We start from the raw sequence: 22,978 nt of genomic DNA, 5'->3' as shown, positions 1-22,978 counted from the left end.
GCAGTGTATTATTTGTTGAAACTGTACTTCCGATTTGATTTGAAACTGTCTCATTGCTATATGTTTATCAATAAAACTGTAGAAAAAAAATAAAAATAAAATAAAATAAAATTTTATTTTAAAAAGAGTAGAGGACTAGGGATTTAGCTCAGTGCTAGGGTGGTTGTCTAACAAACTGGAAGCCCTGGAATCAGTCCTTGGCACCAAAAGCAAACAAACAAAAAATAGAGAATAAGAAAATAATAGACAAGACATTAGAAATAATACACAATAGAAAAAATAAGATGGTAGGTATTCAACAGTGGTTGCTATATTGTGCATTGCTGTCTTCAGTGTAGTTGCTCCGACTACAGACATAAGCATATAAAATTGGTCAAAGTACAAGATGCAGACATGATACCCTGTCCAAACACTATTAGTGCAAATCTTTCTTCTCGATGAATTAAGAAAAAGTAGCTGTATATGTATCCCAGCCATTTTGTACATACAGATACTAAATGGTCCTTCATTTATATCCCTTTTTTTGGTTTAGCTTTGTCAGAGAAAGGCATTCCATCACCATCTAAATATTGTTGAATTCAGCCAAACAATCCAATACCGTCTATTAGTCCATAACAGCAGTAGGTTATTTGTAGAACTTGCAGTATCAGAAGTTGTTGACTTGAGCCTTTTACAGCTCAGCATATCAATATGGCTTTACTTTACATTCCTTGTCTTTTTACTTTTCAGTTGGATGGTTAAGACCAAGATAAAGCAAGACCCACATAACAAGAAATGTAACTTTTGTGTCTGACAAGTTCATTCTAATTCCCTAAGGATTTACCCTGAGACCCTGTACCACAGTTTGCAGATCCTTTGTCAGTGTCAGCCAGGAATGATAGGAGATGATACACAATCTGTGTATGCTGTCACAAGCAATGGTAAAATGACGATTATAGTGTATATTGAACAGACAAGTAATGTGATGTGACATACCTTTAAAAGTATCACTATACTGGGCAAATTGAATGAACTTATTCAAAAGGAAAGAGTTACTGAGTTGAGAAGGACAAGAGAGGGGGTGGGTGAATGAGATTTATCTATGTACATAAGCAGGATGGTTTGGACAACTGTACTGTGCATTTCTGCTGGTCTATGGAAAGAAGGAGATGATAATTTGTTTTCTCTGCTTTTTTCAATTGTTTGTACATTTTATCTTCTTAATTTCATGTACATTTCTTTTTTTCTTTCTTTTTCAATTTTACCTGCATATATCTGGTAATATGAGTAACTGTTTGGAAGACTACATTATGTATTAGAACAAATACTGTGAAATTCATATTACTTTGTTAAGTGAAATTCTGTATTACTTGTATTTTTTTCTGTTTTAATTATAATTTGTACTCTCTTTAAAAATAACAAAATGATAAGTATCATTATTTCAAAAAAATAATATTGGTCAAAGTAAGAATTTTAAGCATTCACTGCTACTTAAAAAAAAAACTGATAGAAATTAGTAGTACAATCATCGTAGCTATCCTGTGTATATATGTACATGAGTTTTACCCCTTCCCTTTTTTCCTATCTTTTTCCCTTTCCCTCATTTCAATTGTTTATTGCTTACATTCACTTTCTTTTTCTTTTACTATATCTATTGTACCTTTCAGATTTTATTTACTCTTTGAGGTTCTTATACTAGGGACATGATATGATGTTTATACATGAGGGAGTCTTTTGATAGAATGTTTTGGGTCTTCTATGTAGAGGCTCATGTTGTCTGCAGTAATGACAATTTGACTTCTTCCTTTCCTATACATGTCCCTTTAGTTTTTTCTCTTGCCTGATTGCTCTGGCTAATGTTCTAAGGGCTCTGCTGATCAGGCTCACAGTTTTAGAGGTTTCTGTCCATCACAGGCTGGCTCCAAGGTGGGAACATCATGAAGGAAGGGCAGGGCAGGGGAAAGCTGCTCACAGCGTGGCAGCTGGAGACAGAGCAGGGAAAGTGTCAGAGAGGAAGAGGCCAGAGCCTAGATGTAGTTCCCAGGGTCACAGTTCCATGACCCTCCTGGACATACCCAGAATTGTGCTTTACTAATCAGCTGTCAAGGCACTCAAGTTTGCAGTCCAGCCTGCTTGTACAGGAGGGCAAGTACCCATTCTGAAATAATCCCAGAGTGTACGCCATACAATTTCTCTTATGCCTGTTTCAATCTTGAGCAATTATAAATGGGGTGGTGTTTTAAATTTGTTTCCACTTGTTTGCTATTAATGTATAAAGAATGTGGTTGATTTTTAAATGTTAATCTTGTATACTGAATTAATTCCAGAAGTATTGTTTGAAAATATAGATTCCTTAGGCTTACATTCTCAGTCATCATGCCAGGAAGTTCTTTTTCCCCCCTCTTTTCTGATCAGCATACCTCTTTCTTCCTTGTGTTCTAGCTACCTGGCTGTGTCTGCTGAGATACAGGAGCCCTGTGTGTACCTGCAGAGCAGCCAGGTGGAGCTCCGCAGTCTCTACCTGGATGTGCCCACAAAGACGACCCTCACGCTCATCAACAGCACGCTCCTCCCCACCCGGTTCCACTGGGGCAAGGTGAGCGAGCCTGCGCCGTTGGGCAGTGAACTGCAGCCCTCAGCCGCACAGCCCCATGAGGAGAGATTTTTAGCCTCTGTCCCACACCAGTCCCTCCCTCCACAGTGCCCAGAAAAGCTCAGCTCCACAAAAGAGCGGCACAACTGCTCAGGCATTTCATGGCCCTGTAATTAGGGAGCCCCTGGTCCCCACCCATGAAGGAGTCTGTGGTGAACACAGATAGAGCCTCCAATCCAGCATAGTCTGTGGCTCTTCCTTGCAGCAGCTGGGCGCCCAGCTGTGGCACCGCCCCTGAGGAGCTTACTCTGAGTGCTGTAGGAGGCTGGGCCACATCTGTGTGCGTCAGCAACAGCTGCACTCGGTTCCCTTCGCTCTGGGCCCCCCAGAACAGCTTAGTGAGTCCAGTTAACCCCCAATAGGTGGTGAAGTCCATCTAGGGATGATGAGGAGGGAAGGCATTTGTGGTTTAGCTTAGAAGTGAGCTCCCCATTCTGTGCGTTCTGCTGAAGCTCCTAGTCTGTCGTCTTCCAGTGAGCACTCTGTCTGGGTCCTGGTCCATTCTGGGAGCCCTGCAGGAGATAATGGCTCCACCCCTGTTTCTACCAGCTTCTGGGAAACCAAGCAGCCTTCTGCACAGTGAAAATTTCCCCTCGATGTGGCCTGCTGGGCCCTAGTGCAGAGCGCCAGCTCATCTTGGAGTTCACTGCTCATACCCAGGTGAGTAAAGCAATGTGGGGCCCAGTGACAGAGAAGGTGTCCTACCAACAGGGTGCATCTGTATCTCCAGGGAGGTCCTGTCTCAGACTCTGCTCTGGGAGCTTGTGGCTTGGGAAAGGATATCTTTCACTTCTGACTAGGGTCCCCTCCTCTCTTGGGACAACATGGCAGAGACTAGATAGGACTGGATGTGCCTTGAGATGCTTCTGCCTTCTCCAGAAAACCCTCATGGTCAATTTTCTCACAGATCCAGGGCAGAGCTGCTGCTTGGCAGGTGCTGTGCTGGCTGCTACTGAGGGAGGCTCACTGGTGGCCAGGGTCTCGCAGGATCTACTCCCTGGTCCTTCCTGTTCCCAGGTCCTCCAAAGAGCATCCTAGCTTCTCCCTGCATTGGCCTGGTGGGAAGCTATCGGGACTGAACATGCTCAGTACTTGGCTAGTTCTTCTGGGAGTAGAAACTTCTTCCTTGCAGATACTTATAGGTTTAGGCCCAGTTCCTCAAGGGCAAACATGGGGCAGCTGAATTTCTTTATGCAGCTGAGCCTGAGCTCTTGGATGACAGGCAAATGGGCCCATGCCTGGTGTGGAACAGACTCTGCTCAGGACGGATTTGGTGTGGATGGTAGCAGCTTCATCACAGAGCATGTGCATGTCTCCAGAGGTTGCTTTAAAGAGCTCTTCTTTCCTATAGGCATATTTAGGACAGCCTTATAGAGCCTGGGAAGGCATGAGGTCCTGGGGGTGGAGTATCAGTTGATAGGCCGACTCCCTGGAGGCACTGGAGTTCCTTTCCTCAGAGGCCACTCTGGAGAGAAGTCAAGACCTTCATGTTGAGCTACCCACAGCAACCACACAATTGTGGAAAACAGCCTGGGCCCATCTTCTGAGGCCCCGGTCTGCATTTGATCCTTGGATGGGCTTTCTTGTAGGATGAGCTGATTGATCTGGCCCTCCCATGTTATGTGTCAGGCATGAAGAAGCCACTGGCCCTAGGCATCTCTGGGAAGCCTCAGGGACTACAAGTGACCATTGCGATCTCTGCAGAGGGTTCTGATAGCAGGTGAGCCCCAGGGAGGGACGGCTACACAAAGGACCAGTGTTGCTTGCAGTTAGCAGTTCACTGTCAGCTGATTCTTGCAGAGAGGGGAGGGCCATGGGGTTGTTGCAGGTCCTCACCATTTATGTGGGATCAGATTTGTTCATTTCTCCTCTGCCCTATGTGTGTTCTACCTACACACACTGGAGGCATGGTGTCCAGGCAGGTAGGAGATGGCAGGGAACAGAGCTGTGGGCTGTGCGCTCATTGAGTCTCCTGAGCAAGTGGGAGGCATAGTGGTCTGCCATGCAGGAAAAATTTATATAGAGTTTGAGGCCTCTTGGGACATAGTGTGCAGACAGGGAGGTGGGAGCTGGGCCTGTGGGTTGGCAGCCCTGTGGTGGGGAAATTGAGGATGTGGCCAGGTTTCTGAGCACTGTCACTATGGTGGCTCTCTGAGAAAGTCCAAGGATGGTAATGCAATGCTCTTGGGCATGGGGCAGTGTTTGCAGCACGAAGCAGTGGCCAGGCCTCCTGGAGGAGCTCAGACTGGATTTTGGCCCCATGGTGCCACTGCGGACCTGTGTGAATCGCCAGCTCATCCTGAATAATCACTCACCAATTCAGACCTCCTTTACCCTCAAGTTTGAGTACTTTGGGAGTCCCCAGGACAGCTTGAGCAAAAGAGGCAGTCTGTGAGTCTTGCTCTTTTCAAAAGTTATTCCCAGGGCAGATGTTGGCTGGGTGGGATTTACCCTATTGGAGCTCTTGGTGGCTCAGGTGGCCAGAGGCTGGTGAAAAGGGCCATCTGTGACTTCACAGGAAGACTTGGGAATGCAGCAAAGAGGTGGCTCTGCTGCCTACCTCTCGCCCTCTGAAGAGGCTGAGGTTGTGGCCCCTTCTCAGTGTGGCCTCCCGGAGCTTTCGGAGGCAGCCAGAAGGGCCATGTTTGAGGGAGAAGTGACTATGACAGAGAGCACAGTGGCAGAAGTGTGGGGGTGAGAACACAGGATCAAGGGAGGGTTCCAGGGCCACTGGAGCATGCATTTGGGCTGATGTGGAGATGCAAGATGAGGAAGCGATGCCCAGCAGGTGGGAGAGGTGTGTAACCCTGGGTGCTTACAGGCAATGGTGGAGGCAAGACCTGGGACCTCCTGCACACTTGCATGGATACACACACACACACACACGCACTGAGAGGTAAGCCAGAGCCAGCTAGTACTGACTCAGGAGAGTAAATTTGTAAATATTCAGACATTGTTGCAAGGCTGTAAATTAAAATGTGGCAGAGTAAAATTGGCAAAATCTTTATTAATTTTTAAATGACTTTATTAGCGCATGTTTATAATACATAGGGAACAGGTACATGTATGACATGATGTCTTCATTCATCATAAGGAACAGGTACATGTATGACATATCCTGATTCTTTTTATGCCCCTTTCCCTCCCCACCTCCCTATCTCCCTCCCTCTCTCCCTCCCTCCATCTCTCTCTAGATCTCCTTTTCCAATTTTCATGTACTGTTGTCTTCCTAGTAGTTGTTTTGCGTACAGGATATAGGCCTGATATCTTGTCCAAACAATCTTAGCACAAAGCCTTCTTTTCAATATTGTAGGGAAAACTAGCTGTATAGCTATCTTGTATATGAATATATATATATATATATATATATATATATATATATATATATGTTTTTGTTTTCCCTTTTTTCCTTTCCCCCATCACAGATTGTCTTTTGCTTTGAAGAGTCTCTTCTCAGTTCACAATATCTGATGTAGATCTTGGATCTTTTTACTCTTACAGGCTCCCACACTAGTGAGTCAATATGATGTTTGCACATACAGGTCTGTTGTATTTTACGTATGAGTTTGGTCTCTAGTTCCAGCCATTTACCTATAAAAGTCTCCAGCTTATCTATCTTTATGGCTGAGTAATACTCCATTATAAAAAACATATATTAAAAAAATTAGATATAGTGTTTCACTACACAGTTTGGACTTTTGTAGTGATCCTCCCCTCTTGGCTTTCCTGCTGCTGGAATTACAGGTGTGCAGCACCACATCTAGTTCCAGGGCCAGTGGCATGCCTGGTTCCAGGGCCGGCAGCACACCCAGGGTTCTGGGGCTGGCATGGCATGTGGTACTGGGGATTGAACTCAGGACCTTGCACTTGCCAGGCAGGTGCCGAAGCTGCCAAGCTACCTCCCCAGCCCCCCAAAGCATATCTTTTTATTCATTCATTGGTCGATGTTTCCAAGATTTAGCTATGACAAATTGTGTTACTATCACTATGGGTACAGAAATATCACTGTGGTATGATGCTTTCAATTTTCAGTTCTTCTGAGAAGATACCTAGAAGGGGAATAGCTGGGTCAAATGGGACCTCTAATCCTAGTTATTAAAGGAATCTCCTGTTTTCCACAGTGGTTGTACCAGTGTACACTCCCACCAACAGTGGAGAAGGGCTCCTTTTCCCCCACAGCCTCTTCAGCATTTGTTATTTGATGATTTGTTTTTTGGATGATAGCCATTCTTTTTGGAGTGAGTTGGAATCACAGTGCTGTTTTAATTTGCATCCCTTGAATGAACAATGTTGTTAAACACTTTTTCATATATTTGCCATTTGTGCTTCCTCATCTGAGAAGTGCGTATTTATCTCAGATGCCCATGTTTGGATTTGGTCTTTGAATTTGGAGGATCTGATTTTTTTTCAGTTCTTTATATGTTCTTCCCTTAAGTCCTTTGACTGTTGGACAGCTGGTTATATTTTTTTCCCCACTCTGTGCGTTGTCTTTTCACGGTTGGTGATTTCTTTCATTGTGCAGAAGCTTTTCAGTAAGTGTTTCTGTTTTAATATTTAGATCTTTTGCCCATTTCTATTTCAGTTTAGTGCATGGTGATAGCCATAGGTCTAGTTTTAGTCTTCAGCATGTGGATAGCCAGTTTTTCCAGCCAGTTTTCCTCGAGTGAGTATGCTTGACACCTTTGTCAAAGATAACATAGCTGAGTGTGTTGGGGGTTGTGTCTAAATCTTCTTTTCTGTTCCACTAATCCTTAGGCCTATTTTTTTTTTGCCAATACTATGCAGATTTATAACAGTAGCTTTGTAGTATAATTTCAGTTCTGGGATTGTGATGCTCCTGACTGGCCTTTGTTGCCTAGAATTGCTTTTGCTATTCTAAGTCTTTTCTGGTTCCAAATGAATTTTAGGAATGTTTTCTCTAGATCTGTGAGTTATGCTAATGATACTTTGATTGGGATTGCATTAAATCTGTGTAGCAGTTTTGGAGTATGACCATTTTCACTGTTAGTTCTTCCTATCCAAGAACAAAGAATATCTTTCCATTTTCCAACATCCTCTTCAATCTCCTTTTGTAGGGTATTGTAATTTTCGCTGTACCTTCTACCTCCTTTGTTAGATCGATTCCTAAGTATTTTATTTTTTGGGTGCTATTGTGAAAGGTATGACTTTTCTAATTTCTCTATCTGTGAGTTTGTTGTTGTGTACAGGAATGCTATTGAGTTTTAAGTGCTTAATTGTATCCCACTGTACTACTACTGAATTTGAATATTAAATCTGTAAGTTTTTTGGTGGAGTTTTTGGGGTCTTCAATAGAGAGTATCTTTATCATCAAACAATGATAATTTAATTTCTCCTTTTCCTATCTTGATTTCTTTTATATTTTCCTCTTGTCTAATTGCTCTAATGTTTCTAGAACTATATTGAACAAGAGTGGTGATAATGGATATCCTTGCTTTGATCCTGATTTCATAGTGCATGATTTCAATTTTTGACCATTTAACATGATGTTAGTTGTTGGTTTGTCACAGGTGATTTGTATAAGATTCAGGTAAAGACCGTCTATTCTGATTTCTGTAGGGTTTTTCATGAATGGGTGTTGGATTTTGTCAAATGTTTTTTTGCATCTATTGAGATGATCATGTGACTTTTATCTTTGGTTCTGTAAATATGATGTATTACTTTTATTGATTTGTATATGTGGAACCATCCTTGCGTCCCTAGGCTGAATCCTACTTGGTCATGATGTATGATCTTATTGATGATTTGTTGAATTCTGTTAACAGTATATTTTCAAAGTGCATCCATTTTCCTGCAAATTTCTTCAATTTGTCTTTCTTTATAGCTAAGCAGTATTCCATTATATATAGACAGCACATTTTCTCTATCCGTTTATTGATGGACCTATTTGGTTCTCCCGTGATTTAGCTCTTGTGAACTGTGTTGCTATAAACAATGATATGCATGTATTGATGTAGTATGATGTCTTTAGCTTTTTGGGGAAGATACCCAGAAGAATAGTGAGGTTGAAAGGAGTTTCTACTGTTAGTTTTTGAGAAATCTCCAGCAAGACAGAGTAGAAAAAGACCTGTTGCAGAAGTTTGGGCAAGAGATAGGGACATAGGCTGAGTTTACATCAGAATCAATAAGGTACTGAGCCTAGGACAGAAAATCTCTGCCTCAGAGCCCTGCTGATATTTTTAGCAGGTGGGACCTGCAACTTAGGGGGTGGAGATGCTTTGGGAAGCAGGGTACAGTGGGAATGAAGTCCAGAAAAGGAGTTGCAAAGAGATTTGATCAACTCCTCCCCCTAGGAAGAGCAGACAGGGCAATCTGCTAATAGGCACTGTGTAGGATGCTGCTTACCATGGGGTGTAGCTCATGTCTTGGGATAGGCCTGGTTATTTTGGTTCTACATGTTTGTCTTCTTTTGTAAAGACCTGACTTGCCTCCTTCTCTGCTGAAGACGGCGCGCATGCAAGAGCACTTGGCCAAGAGAGAGAAACTTGGTAAGGAACATGGCCAGAGCTGGGTTTTGTATGCTCTTCTAGGGATATGGGCCCATAGCTACCAGGTAGGGGATCAAGAGAACCTCTCTCTGTGTCTTCCCCAAAATGGCTGTGTTACTCAGCTTTCTGCCACCCAGATACCTGAGAAAAACAACTTAAAGTAAGATTCGTTTTGGCTTATGACTTTAGTCAATGATCAGCTGACTTTAAAACAGAGGAAGTTGCTTATCTCATGGAAGCTAGGAAGCAGAGACAAAACAAGAGAGCCAGAGAGAGGAGAGGGGCTAGCATGAAAACATACACTTCCTGTATCACCTGTTGATGTTCCTGTAGCCAGGCCCCACCTCCTCACAGCACACTCAGCTATGAACTCATAGATGGGTTAATCTGCTGCTGAGCTTGGTGCTCTTGTGATCTAACATTTCCCCACATCCTCACCTTTAAATGTGAGTCCTTTGGGGTCAGTTCTCTTCCAGCTATAACATTCTACCTCATGGTCCAGCGAGATAGATCACTGGTCTAAAGCACCTGCATAGGAAAGCTTAGGCAGGTGCAGGGGATCATGGTTCGATCCTGGCACCACATGCCATGCCAACCCTGACCTCAGGGTGGATTAAGCCAGCCAAAAACAAAAACAGAAAACCAATTCTGCCTCAGGTCTCCAAAAGCTTGTATCCCTTTCATTATACAAAATTCAATTCAATTCATCTCTGAGTTGCTGAGATCTCACCAATTCGAGCCTTATTCAAAAATCTAAATCAAGTCATCTGTGATATTCAAGGCAAGCTCTTAGAAGTGACTGTAAAAAGCAAATTACACATTCAAGCTACAATAGCATATTGGAATGGGTAAACATTCCTATCCTTAAAGGATAGGAATGAGGCTAGAAAGAAGTTGACCTAGTAAAGGGATTTTATTGAAGCACTGGCCTCACTTCCACAGTGTCACAGTTGTTCCTTTAAGGACTGTGGCCCTGTTATACATTGCCTGGCCTCCTAAGGCCTTCTTTTGAAAATTGGGTAGAAGTGTCTGTGATTTCATTGCTTTTTCAATCTATGTGCCTACAAAACCATCATATGCAGATGATGCCAATGTCTGCCACAAGCTTCAGCACTATGTAGGTCTCCTTGGACCATGACTGCAGTAGTCTGTGAATACCTGGCTGGCAGAACCTAGGAAAACACTTCCCTAGTGGCCTCCAGTGCCAAGAGTGCCCTGGGGCTCTTTTTCAAAGCAAAATCCTTCCAAGGAATATATACTTCTCCCCTCTTAAACCCGTGATGTGTTGGGTTGGCCAATTCTTGAGATGTCCTCCCTATATTTTTCTTATTGTTTCAGTGCTAAATACTTGGGGTCTTCAGTGACACTAATCTTTTCAGCAACTACTCCTTTGGCCCCAACACTATTGTACACCTTTTCTGGTCAAGCTGAAAGTTTTTCAGATTTTTTGACTCTGAGTCTTGTTTCTGACTCTCACTGTGAGTCTGGCTAAAAACATCCAGTAGACATGCTGTACCTTGAACGCTGGGCTGCCTTGAAATGTCTTTTACCAGATAAACTAGTCTATCACCTTTAATCCAGTGTCCTACAAAATATTGTGATATGAAAACAATGTAGGTAAATTCTTTGCCCAAATGTAGCATGTATGGCTTTTAATCCAATTCCCAGTAATTTTTATTCTTAAACCTTATGAGAACAGTTTTTACTGTCTACCATCCTATCAGCATGTGCTCTTCTGAGCTCCAACCCAAATTACCCATCATGCTTTGCTGACAGAATTCTAGGGCTTTACCAGCTTGTGTCTAATGGTTCCAAATTCTTCTCGTAAGCCACTTCTAAAGGTTTCTGAACCATGTGCTAATCATCACAGCAACTCTTCTTGTCTGGTACCAGTTTTTTTGTGTTGGCCAGTTCTTTTTATCACCAGAACAGCTTTTTATCACTAGATATCACTAATATCTAATATACACAATTAAAGGAAAAGAAATTTTTTTTTGCTTTCAGTCTATGATCAGCTGGATTCAAGGCAGAAATATCACAGGGAAGGGCAGGGCAGAGGGAAGCTGCTTGTTTCTTGGTAACCAGGAAGTAGAGTGAGAGCCAGAGATCCAGAGAGGGAAAAGGGGCCAGGCATGAGAATATTCCTTCCAGGTTTCCCCTGATAACTGACTTCCCCTACCCAGTCTCTAACTTTTAATAGCATATATAGCTATTGACTGATCAGTGAATTAATCCACTGATGAGATTGGTGCCCCTGTGATCTAATCACCTTTCAAAAGATCCACCTCGGAATCCAGGAACCTTTGATGGGACATTTTTTGATCCAAGCCATAATAATGACCATAGTTCCACTTCACTTGAATGAGGCCATTTTCCTGCCAGGATATAGTGTCATGTAAGGACCTGGATTTGATTTGGTCTGGGTGGTGGAGCACAAGGGGAGGCTCCCTCTGGGGCCTCATCTCTCAGAGGTAAGACAGGTTGGCCACGTGGGGCACTGAGAAGCTGACTCCCGAGACTTTCCTGGCAAAGCAGAGGCTATAGGGTGGTGAGTGTGGGACAGGACTTTGCTTACACTTGAGGGTTTGGAACTCACTCTCAACTCCAGTGCCCTAAATCCCCACCCTTGATTCTTTCTCAGATTTTATGGAAAACATGTTATCTCATGGGAAAGGAGTGGCTTTCTTCGCCCGTATTTCCCAGGGCACACTGAAGGCCCACCAGAAGCTGATCATTGAACTCACAGGCTGTGCCAACATGTGGGGCGAGTACTGGGACAGCCTCATCTGCGTGGTAAGGGCCCTAGGTGGGCGTGCACCTTTGGGTTTCCCCCTTTCCAACACCCAATGCTTGGGCCTTCAAAGCTCACCCAGTTGCCAAGTGATGGCCGCGGATCTTGGCATGGGCGCTCGTAACTGCTACAGCCTCCGGGGTTGCGGCTGACATGGCTTAGGCTGGGCAGATCTCTGTGAACAGTAGAGTTTTGCATACCTTTTCCCATGAGATTCAAGGCTGGGATCCCAGGGAGGACACAGGGATTAATAGGCTGCCTGGCTAGGTCAGGACCTGAGTCAGAAAAAGGGATCGAGGAATGGAGGGATAGTAATAGCCTCTCCATTTCATGCCTTTGCCTGGTCCTCTGTGCATTCAGTTGTTTATCCAGGGATCTATTCATTTATTCCTTTTTGCAGTTAATGCTGGGCTCTTAACTGTGCTTGGGTTCCAGAGCAGGTGCTGAAGGGGATAGAAGGATGAATAAGGTAGAAGATTGTGCCAGCAGAGAGCTCTGAATTTACTACGGAGAGATGAAATGTGCATATATTAGTCTTTGCCTAGAAGATTTTCATGAACTGTTTAGTTAATTATAGTAGATACTTGTTTTAAATTGTATCATGTGTTACAGGTGGTTATGTTATTCCACAAAGAATTAGTATATTTAAGTAACAGTAAGGGGGAAATAGGGCATTCCAGTGGGCTAAGAGTTTGAATAGGCAGTTCAAAGACAGACAAGTCCAACCAGGTGTGGTATCACAAGATTGTAATCCCAGGACTTGGGAGGCTGAAGCAGGAGGATTGCTGTGAGTTTGAGGTCAGCCTGGGCTACACAGTGAGTTTGAGACCAGCCTGAACTACATAGTTAGATACTGTTAAAACCAAAACCCTGGGGCTAGAGAGATGGCTCAGTGGTCTAAAGCACCTACTTGAAACAAGCTTGGCAAAACACAGGGACCGCGGTTCGATCCCCCAGCACCACATGCCAGCCAGACCCGCCCCCTGGTGGGCTGAGCTGGCCACACACACACACACACACAATAAATAAATGTAATAAATAAAAATAAATAAATAAATAAATAAATAAATAAATGTGTTTAAAAAAAAAAACAACCAAAACCCAAAAACAATAACAAAAAGGAAAAATCCTGATGGCCAATAAGCATGAAAATATGTTCCCCAAACTAGTAATTAAAGACATGCAAAGTAAATTGCCTCGGAGCCCTGTGAGTAAAGAGATGCTAAGTGCCCACCCACCCCAGGCCTTGGACACACTGTGGGCCTATGCTAGGTACACATTTCAAGTGCTCCCAAAGAGAGAAGTAGCTTAGTATAAAAATGACTTCATAGTACATTGCCTTTTCTTCTTAGAATTGTGTATAAGGGGGAGGCAGCTTAATGATTTCATCATCAGTAGAAGAGTGGGCTGGATCTCCACCATGGAATTCTATAAAGCCCATCCCATACTGTTGTAAACCCATCTAAGTAAAATTATCTAAATTGCGAAGAGAGAAGAGAAGGCTAATAAAGAACAGGGTGTCTTGGTCTCCTTCCCTTTCATACCTACAAACAGGGTATAACTGTAAGTAATTATCACATTCTTAATTCTTTCCTCTAAATATAAGCAATGTTTTTAATTGCCAGAGTAAATTACAAAATTGTTTTCATTGAAAAGACCTAGAAGTTTTATCAAAGAGGTTAGGAAGGGCTAGAGACCCACAGACTAGGAGATGTATGTAGACAGCATGATAGATGGCCAATGAAAGGGAAGCTGAGGCCCAAGGGGGTAGGTGACCCGCACTGGGTGTCTAGAGGGGGAGCCTGACAGTGAAGAGTGAGGCTGGACCCAGCACGTGGGCTGGATGGACAGGGAACCCTTACCAGAGGGAATGCAGCAGCAGCTGGCAAAGGTGATGGGCCCGTGTGTCTGCAGGTGGGGAACCTGCCACCTGCGGTCATCCCCGTGCACATGGTGGCAGTGGGCTGCCCTATCAGCTCCCTGAGGACCTCCTACTATACTGCTGACTGCTTTCAGAAGGAGCCTATCATCAGGTACCCACCTCCACCTCACCCTCTACTCTTTGATGGCTCCTGAGACCCCCTGGCCACCAGTCTGGGCTATACGTGTCATCTTGCTGCTCTCTAGCTGGGTCAGGGCCACCTTCTGCTACCTACAAGGAGGCCCCGGGACATGGCTGCCCTCCGTGTGTGTCTGAGGGCTTGGGGTGTGATCAGAAGTAGTGAGTATGCAATGTGGGACCGCAAGGCTGCCCACACAGATGAGCTGGGAGCAGTCTGATTGGCACAGTTGGGAAGTAAGGGATGGATTGCCATAGCGGTGTGCAGCCCTGAGTCATGGTCTATCAGGTACCACAAGGGGCTGTTCTCTGGTCATGGACTCTGTGTTGCTAGGATGAGGGCAGACAACTTGAGGTCTCCTCCAGCCTAAACCCCCATCCAGTGCTCTTCTCTGAAGTGTCTCTGCCTGCAGATGTGTGCTGAGTCTGGTCTCCTGCCTCAGGTTGGGGACCCACATCTCTGGAGGAGACACAGTCAGCCGGACTCTTCGCCTGTACAACTCCAGCCCCTGTGGTGAGATGCTCACAAGATAAAGGGGGGCGATGAACCTGGTGGGGAGGGAAGGTAGTGCTGGGGGAGCTGATGGCTGAAGCAGGAACTTTGTAACAGGTGGCCTGTGCTACTAAGGAGGTCTGTTGCAGGTTGGGGGGCACCATGCCAATCCAGGGTTGTCAGAGAATCCTTGAGGAGAAGGCTCACCCTTGCCCAGCCTTGGATTCCTAGTGTCTGGGGGCCACAGAGACTTGCTACCATCAAGGCCACTGTGTCTACAGGCAGTATTTCAGAGAACTCTTTTTCTTGTTATTTCTGCCAATACTGGGTGATACTGGGTGTGCTGTGCAGGGACTGCAGGTCCAGAGGGAGCAGTGAGGGAAGCCAGTGTCCTGGGGGCTGCACTGCTCACTGTGAGGTGCATGGAGGCGGGGCCTGGGAGGAAAGGTAAGTGAGCATGGCCTAAAGGCGTGACTCTGGGCTCCAGAAGGAGCCACAGGCAGCTCAGAGACTCCAGGGGACGGGCACAGTCCGCCTGGCACAGCACAGTTCCTCAGGAGCACTTAGGGCCTTTTGAGGCTGGGGCTCACCGGGGCCGACTCACTGTCGAGGGACAGGGCTGGCGCTGACAATTTCAAGTTCCTTGGATGAGCCGGGCCAGCCACAGCAAATAGCCACCACTCTAGGAAGGCTCACTTTCTGCTACCACATCTGTGCCGTGTGGACAGCGTGGGCCGTCCGCCCTCAACTTACGTACTTAGCAATCGGGTTCTTCTTACCTTTCTAGTAGCTCTGCTTCATGTTTGCAGCCAGTCTGTTGTGAGAACCGTATTTGAACATTGGATCTTTTATCACAAATTTACTGTTCTACTATTTCATATTGTTCTATTTTGGCCCCTTTAGTGCTGCTGGCATTAAATGCACATTGTTACTGGTGTTTGCCTGGTATCTCCTTGTCCGTTTCCAGCTTTTGTGATGGCTTGGATGCATGTTTTCGATTAAAAACAGACAGCTCTGTTTTTCAAAACTACAACCTGACATTCTGTATGCTTTCATGGGAAAAGCAGCTAATCTGTAGTTCTTCCATCTTTTAAAAATTTACTTTACAATGTGGTTTTTAAAAAATTTTTTTCTGTGATTTTATTCTGTTTTCTCTCTGTTTAGTTTGGACTTCCTCTTTGCTGGCCTTGCCTCTAGCAGTTCCCTTCTGTTGCTCAGGCTCAGAGTTCCACGTGCACTTGTTTCTTTCTATTGGGGTGAGATTGTCCCCTGGACTTCAGGCTACAGTGGTCATTGGTAACCTGACCAATGTGATGTAATAATTACTTATAATTACACCCTGTTTACATTTTAGAAGTAGGTATGAAAGGGAAGTAGTAGTTTACATTTTAGTAGTAGGTATGAAAGACCAAGACACCCTGTTCTTTATTAGCCTTCTCTCTTTGCAATTAGATGGGTTTACAGCAGTATGGGAGGGGCTTTACAGAATTCCCAAGGTAACCTTGGGAAGCAGCAGGCCCTGGGGAATAAGCATCAGAAACACACACTGATGAATGTTGGTGCTGTGCTCACCAGGTATTGCCCAGGGCAAAGCCCAAGCCCTGGCATTGTAGGACCCAAGCAAGCAAATATTGACTAGGGAGTGGGCGAGAGATGAGCACAAGGGTCAGGAGAATTTGCCTAACTGGTCCTGGGAGCTTGTCATGAAGGGGCGAGAGGGTCATTGAAGAGCTGAGCTGGCAGGAGGAAGCTTCCACGTGATGGGGGAAGAGCTGGTGGTACAGGAAAGAGGGGATACTGGACACCATAGGACCTGGAGAAGCAGAGCACGTGTCACGCTGAAGGCAGGAGAGGCAGATAGGGTTGCTGCAGACAGGTGTGTAGGTTTGGGTCAGGACTTCAGGACACTTCTGGGAGCACTTGAGTTCGTGTGTACATGACAACCTGGTCTTGTGGTCATGAGGGCTTCAGATGAGTAAGCCAGGCAGGATAGGCCTACAAAGACTTTTAAACATGAGAATGGCCAGGGAGTTCATTAGACAATGACTGTCCTCTTTGTGCTAAGGAGGGGAAAACAGGTTGGTAGAGACACTCTTTCCTTTCTCTCCCTCACATCTACTCCAGACATCCGCCTGGATTGGGAGACGTATGTGCCAGAAGACAGGGAGGACAAGCTGGTGGAGCTGCTGGTGTTCTACGGGCCACCTTTCCCACTGAGGGACCAAGCAGGGAATGATGTCTTGTGCCCTGAGCTGCCCAAGAGCAGCAGCTTCCTCAGGCCCCTGTCCCCTTCCAGTGTGTCAGAGGCCAGCCGTGTAGCTTCCCCATTGGTGAGTGAGGTGCAGGGCTGGAAAAGCTGGCCACCCAGGGCCACTGATGTGGGGCCTCAGTGACTCCTTGGTAACAGGTTGAAGACCACTGCAGTGCTGGAGATGGGGCCGCTGAACGCATCATCTCGGTTGTCCTGCAGGAGCATGAGGGGGTGCCTGCCCACCCCCTGTTCAGTGTCAGCCCCAAGCAGATGGTGAGTCAGGCAGGGGTGGGGCGGCCCCCCGCTGGGCACGGACAGTGCTGAGGCTGCTGTGTCTGTGCCAGGTGGTCCCTGCTGGGGGCAGCAGCACCATCTGCATCTCCTTCACACCTATTGTGCTCAGCCCGGACACCCTGCACAAGGTGGCATGTACTGGCTACATCCTGGGCTACATGAGCTTGGACAATGAGGTGAACCCTTCTTACCTGGGGTGGGCTGGCCGCTGCTTCTCTTGGGGTGGCATGTTGCCCTCCCAGCCCTTGGCCCAACAGTGATCCCTGGTGGGTGTGCTTTGCTAGGAGGAAATAGATATTCCAGGGAAGAGACATCGACCGCAGGACTTTGCTGTGGGACCCCTGCGACTGAACCTGCACGGCTTAGTGAGGCGAGCGCAGTGAGTCAGCTGGGCTGCCCCATCTTCCTCCATCCCTGGCAGGGACAGATAAGAATTCACAGGGACAGGGACAAGAGGGAGGAACACCCAGCAGGGAGCCTGGGAAAGGCTGGGCAGAGGCCAAGTGAGGAGCAAAAAGGTGGCCATGAGGCTCTGGATGCCTGGTGGCCCTAGTGGTGTCTGTGGCTGGGTAGGCTGAGCGTGGAGCTGGATGATGGCAGCAGCATGGAGTTCCGGTGCCGGGCCAGTGATCTCATTCCTGACCAGCCCTGCTCCGGGGTGAGTAATCCACCAACCCTGCCCCTGACAGTTTACCTGGAGTTCAAGGGTGCTCACTCTTCAGGGTCACAGGCCTTGCAGTCTGTGTATGCCACCCCCCCTCCTGCCCCCGCCAACCTGCTGGAGAGAGGTGGAGGCATCGCTCATCTGCGGCTTCCCAGGTACTAAGTGAGCGGCTGACCACCCACCACCTGAAGCTGGTCAACACCACAGAAATCACACAGTACTTCCGGCTTTTGGTCTCCAGGCCCTTCTTGATTTCCCAAGATGCAGTTAGCCAGGGCCACAGAGTGGGCTGCAACCAGAAGCAAAAGGGTGAAGAAAAGACTGCCTCAGCAAGCAGGCAGCTGGTACTGCACTCACAGCAGAACATGCAGGTCAGTGGAAGGCTCCTGGCCTTGTCGTGATGCATGTGCTCACACGTTTGTACAGATGCATGAGCTGACCTGCTATAGGCACCCTCCCACCAGACACACCACCAGCACACAGACCCTGCGTGGTGGCTCGTGTGTACACAGTGGACTGAACCTCGTGTGCACAGCTGCACATGCTGCAGGAGCACAGCCAGGCTCCTCTCTATTCTCCTGGTAGCTGGACCAGGGCCATTGTGAGCCCTCCCCTGCTACTTTGAGCTAGGACTCCCTCCCTTCTCATGGCCCTCACTCAAGGATTTGTGCCCAGGATCAGGGCTGCCCCTCCTGGGTTGCCATAAGTAAGAGACCTCCAGGTCCCAGGCTGATTCCCCCATCTTCTGAAAGGGCATCAGTGATAATAGGAACTTGGATTTTCAGAGATGGAGGGGAAGGTGGGGTTCTGGGAATGCCAAGGTGCCAGTGGAAGCCCTGAACATCTGGCACTGGAGTGGAGTTGAGACTCACAGGCCTTGTGGGTTTGATGTGTGTACATCCCTATGTGCACTGGCTTCTAGGGTGGGCACCATTTGCCAAGGACAGCCAGCCAGTCCATGAGTCTGAGCCCTTCTCCTACCTTTCCTCTGGCCTCTGAGGCCCTTTCTGCTCTCATTGGAAGGCTCTGCTTTCTGCTGATGGTCCTCAAGTTGAGCTGGGCTCCTGCCTTATTGCCTGGGCCATCTCATCCCCTTCTACATCTTGGTGAGCATCCACATTCTCTCTTTCAAATGTGTCCTTCACTATCTATGTGGTGAGTGCCTGCTAGCAGCTGGCTGACGGGCCTCTCCGAGGATCTCCTTGTGGAGGCAGGCAGGAGAGACAGGCACAGATCTGCCACAGACAGTGCGAGCCCCACAGTACCTTGGCTCCTTTCTTAAGCTAAATGGAGGGGACAGTCTAGAGCACAGTCTTCCATCTCAGGTCCTCCAAGAGACCATGGGGTTAGTAACCACGATGTTCAGAAATCCTGGGCTGAGCATGTAGCTAAGAGTACTTGCCTTGCATGTGTGAGGCCCTGGGGTGATCTTTAGTACTTCACTCAGAAAAGAAACATCAAAAGTAAAATAAAAATCCTCAGGCAGCTGGGGAGACCCAAAGATTCCTAGAACAAGCATGTCTCAGTAGGGGGCAGCTAATCATGCATGCTGCAATACTCGGCATCTGAAAATTCTCCCCCAGTTCTTCACCCGACTCAGCCTGCAGAACTCACTTCTCCATCACCCTGGAGACCTGCCCCACATCTGTGCCTGCTCTTCAGAAGGACATTTTATCTCAGCAGATGTCACCCCCACACCCCACTGCTCAAGCCAGAGCTCTGGCCTCCTCATCCTGGCCTGCTGCTTCGCAGAGCATGCACTGTGTCCTAGGGATGCTCCTATGAGCTCTCTGTACTTCTCACTTCTCACCTCTGAATGCATATCTTGGTCTAGGTCAGTGGGTTCCAAGCCTGGGAATGTATCAGGGGACTTTTGAAAAACTGTTTCAAATGCAAGCTTGCAGGCTCCAGTTCTAGACATGAGGTCTAAGCGCAGGCCCAGGAATCCAATTTGTAGGAAAAGCCTCACTTGATTGTGATAAACTAGCACCAAGGAACTGTGTGGGGAGTCAGGAACTCAGCCCCATCCTGTCCAGCCTACATTCTGCTCTTGGCCTCCTTACTGCTATTGTTAGCTTATGTGGGCTCCCACCCCCTGTGTCTCTGCTGTAAGGCAAAGCTAATGCCCCTACTTCAAACCCACTGTAAGCCCTTCACTGTCCTCAGGATAAGGTCTGAGTGCTTCCTGGACCTTGTATGGATCCACCTCAGCATTGGTCATGCTGGGTGCAAAAGGGCTGTTTGCTTGTTGTATCCTCTGTGCTAGCCTCTGACTCTGGAAGGCAGACAGCACCAGTCCCCTCCAGGATCAGGGTGCCCAGTGCAGACAGGTGCAGGGCAGTACAGGACAATGCTTGTGGGGTGAGTGCACCGGGTGGGGGCACTGCTAGCCCAGTGTGGACTCTGCAGGCTGTGCTGGGCAGGACTGAGCAGGTGGGCAGCGGGACACAGCTCTGGGGCCTGAGGTGATGCATGGCAGGCAGTTTCTGCTTCTGGGCAGGTCAGTGTGTCTTTCGCACTCTCCCTGGAGCTGATCTCCTACCAGAAGCTCCCAGCTGACCAGATGTTGCCCGGAGTGGACATTCAGCAGAGGTCGAGTGGAGAGAAGGAGATGGTGTTCACTCAGGATCTGCTCCTGGAGTTCACGAACCAGACCACTCAGGCAAGTGCCAGGCTGCCCTCACAGACCTGAGTGGGCTCCGCAGTGCTGAGGATGAGAGGGAGATACCAGAGAGGAGCTTGAGGGTGCAGTCTCAGGGTCCAGTCTGCCTGGAAGAGGCCCTGTGCATTGAGAGAGAAGAGATATATTCATACCTGTCCAGAGAAAAATGAGGAGCTGGCAGGCAGAAAATCCAGGTGGGGTCCCTGGAGGAGGTGACAGGAAAAGCCTGAGGACTGAGTAATCAAGGAAGAAGGGAAAACACTTCAGCAGACCCAGGCTGAGGGACCTGCCTGGGGTGGGGGCAGGGTGCCTGAGGCAGCTGTGAGCACTGGGTGAATTCTGCAGGCCACCAAGACAAGGAAGACCAGAGCCTCACGGGCACTGCAGGTGTGGAGTGTGAAGGCCTCGGGAGATTCCAGGGCAGAGCAAGGGAGACAGGGCTCCCTGAGCCTCTCCTGGGGCTAGGGAGAGAGGCTGAGCATCACAGTGTCTGGGTCTTGGACTCCATGAGAGGGAGGGGGTAGAGAGAGGAGGGAGGGAGGATGCAGACGAGGGAGCCTGACCTAGAGGAGGGCTGGGCACAGAGCTCCACAGCAGGGAGGGTGGCCTTCTGGCCTGGCCTGCTCTGGCTCTTGATGGCAGTGCCAGCCTCCTGCCTCATGCCACACTGTGATTCCCCATGTTCAGATCAGCATCATGTGTCCTGAGGGCCAGCAAGATTCCCTGTGTCCTGGCTAAGAGCCCGACCACAAGGGACAGCGTTACTCCATCCCCTGCCAAGTCAATGATTCTGTCCCCCAGGTGGTGCCCTTGAGGGCCATCGTGGCTGTGCCTGAGCTGCAGCTCTCCACCAGCTGGGTAGACTTCAGGACCTGCTTTGTAAACCAGCGGCGGGCCCAGGAGGTCAACCTTCTGAACCTGAGTGGCTGCCAGAGCTACTGGGCCGTGCTGCTGGGTATGTCGTGTCCTCCTTCCCGCCTGCCTGCTCACTGCACCATGGAGGCTGGGCCAGGCCTCCCAGGAGGGGGCTAATGTGTCCTCTCTCTGCAGTGCCTAAGGGTGGGCACTGCCTGTCATTCCTCCAGAGATGGCCAGTCCCCAATGCCAAGTGGTAGCTGGGGGCCCTGCCCTGCCCTGTGGTGCTGGCAGGACCAGAGGTGACACCTGAGAAGCAACACAGGCTGGGGATCACATGACATCATCCAAGATAACACAAGAAGCCTGTGTGTGTCCCCCTTTCCCCTTGATACAGGACAGCAGGAGCTGGACAAGAAGGCAAAGGCCTTTGGGGTCTCTCCAAGCAGTGGGCTGCTGGAAGCCCGAGCCACCAATGCACCCCCAACCTCCATCACCCTGCAGGTGTCCTTTACTCCCAGGTACAGCCTCTCTTGGACTCCATTCCACTGGCTGGAGGCTGGGACCCCCTGCCCAGAGCCCTTCTGACCTTGGCCCTACCTGCAACCACAGGAGCACTGAGCTATACGAGTCCACATTGGTGGTAGAAGGCATGCTCGGTGAGAGGACCTGCACCCTGAGGCTGCGGGGCCAAGGCTCTTATGATGAGAGATACGTGGTGCCCCACCAGTGCTGAAGCTTGGCTCTCCCCTCAGCCTCAGCACCCAGGTGAGGGAGTACACGTGGCCCAGGGCTGTGGAGAGGTCGATGGGTCATGGAACAGACTGGGGGCTCTGAACAGCTCCTGGGCAGGAGGTGCCCTGTCTGGGGCAGTGGTCTCAGCTAAAGGCTGAAATACATGTCCTCAGGTTTAATGCAGGGGAGAGTCTACACCACCAGAGAAACCATGGCAGCTAAGAGTCGATACTCATAGCGCAGAGAAGACCAGTGAGGCAAGATGTGGACCTTGGAAAAAAAAATATGTCTCCAAGATGGGATCACAGACATTTACTCCATTCATTGCATCTGTCATCCACAAAACCACCCTTCTTCGAGAGTTGCAAGACTGACTGTGGCCTGGGTAACCCATGCTGACTTGTCCTTGCTAGGGGCTTGACAGAGGTGGCACAACATCCACACTCTCTTGCACATCAGTGTTCACATTTTCCAGATTGCTTGAAGTGCCTTGATTTGCTCAATGTGCCTTATGAATGTCCTTCTTTAGAGTCCCTCCCTGACAGCCACAGTGGGATTGTCTGCATAGCTCCTGGGCCAGGACCTTAAGTTCCCAGGGTACTCAAGGGAGGAAATGGCTCCCCCTCCAGTTCTGATACACATACACACCCCTACACATGCTCTGTGCAGATGGTGCAGTGGTGGCTTGGTAGAGGCGTGCTGGGCACAGACCCTACTACCTTCCCTGACGAGGCTGCTGTCGTGGACCAAGACACTTCTGGACATAGAGGATACAAAAGCTGACCAGATCTGTGGGAGAATGATACCCCTGAGTGTCCACTTAGGCACACACTCAAGGAAGCAGATTCTTATTTATTTATTTATTTATTTATTTATTTATTTATTTAGTACAGGGTCTACAGTGTCTCACTATGTAGATTGGACTCGTAGTGATTTTCCTGTTTTCAGCCTCCCAAGTGCTGGGATTACAGGCGTGCACCACCACACCCAGTCTCAATCACCAACATTGTGGGGGTGGGGCTGGCATGGACTGCCA

At 48.0% G+C, this 22,978-nt stretch overlaps 1 protein-coding gene across 4 annotated transcripts in view; it reads left to right on the top strand.

Annotated features, from left to right (window-relative positions):
* The window catches only part of Dlec1 (deleted in lung and esophageal cancer 1), a 120,337-nt gene extending 97,690 nt beyond the window's left edge, over nt 1–22,647 (top strand). Inside the window, exons 20-38 of one of the 4 annotated variants that reach the window (XM_023719794.1) lie at nt 2,422–2,575; nt 3,182–3,292; nt 4,222–4,352; nt 4,832–5,023; nt 9,068–9,138; nt 11,780–11,931; nt 13,844–13,962; nt 14,432–14,502; nt 16,606–16,811; nt 16,889–17,005; nt 17,077–17,202; nt 17,311–17,405; nt 17,600–17,684; nt 17,846–18,061; nt 20,191–20,352; nt 21,154–21,307; nt 21,605–21,728; nt 21,820–21,975; nt 22,116–22,647. In XM_023719794.1, coding sequence (XP_023575562.1) covers nt 2,422–2,575; nt 3,182–3,292; nt 4,222–4,352; nt 4,832–5,023; nt 9,068–9,138; nt 11,780–11,931; nt 13,844–13,962; nt 14,432–14,502; nt 16,606–16,811; nt 16,889–17,005; nt 17,077–17,202; nt 17,311–17,405; nt 17,600–17,684; nt 17,846–18,061; nt 20,191–20,352; nt 21,154–21,307; nt 21,605–21,728; nt 21,820–21,943 — 2,410 coding nt within the window. In that variant the 3' untranslated portion in view covers nt 21,944–21,975; nt 22,116–22,647. Of the gene's footprint in view, nt 1–2,421; nt 2,576–3,181; nt 3,293–4,221; nt 4,353–4,831; nt 5,024–9,067; nt 9,139–11,779; nt 11,932–13,843; nt 13,963–14,431; nt 14,503–16,605; nt 16,812–16,888; nt 17,006–17,076; nt 17,203–17,310; nt 17,406–17,599; nt 17,685–17,845; nt 18,062–20,190; nt 20,353–21,153; nt 21,308–21,604; nt 21,729–21,819 lie in introns of all 4 variants that reach the window. The other 3 variants (XM_023719793.1, XM_023719795.1, XM_023719796.1) reach the window with 3 other exon arrangements.
* The last annotated feature ends 331 nt before the right edge of the window (nt 22,648–22,978 follow it).

The sequence above is a fragment of the Octodon degus genome, unplaced genomic scaffold (assembly GCF_000260255.1).
Source record: "Octodon degus isolate 3935 unplaced genomic scaffold, OctDeg1.0 scaffold00071, whole genome shotgun sequence".
Classification (NCBI taxonomy): Eukaryota; Metazoa; Chordata; class Mammalia; order Rodentia; family Octodontidae; genus Octodon; species Octodon degus.
This window is presented reverse-complemented; position numbering and strand designations above follow the sequence as displayed.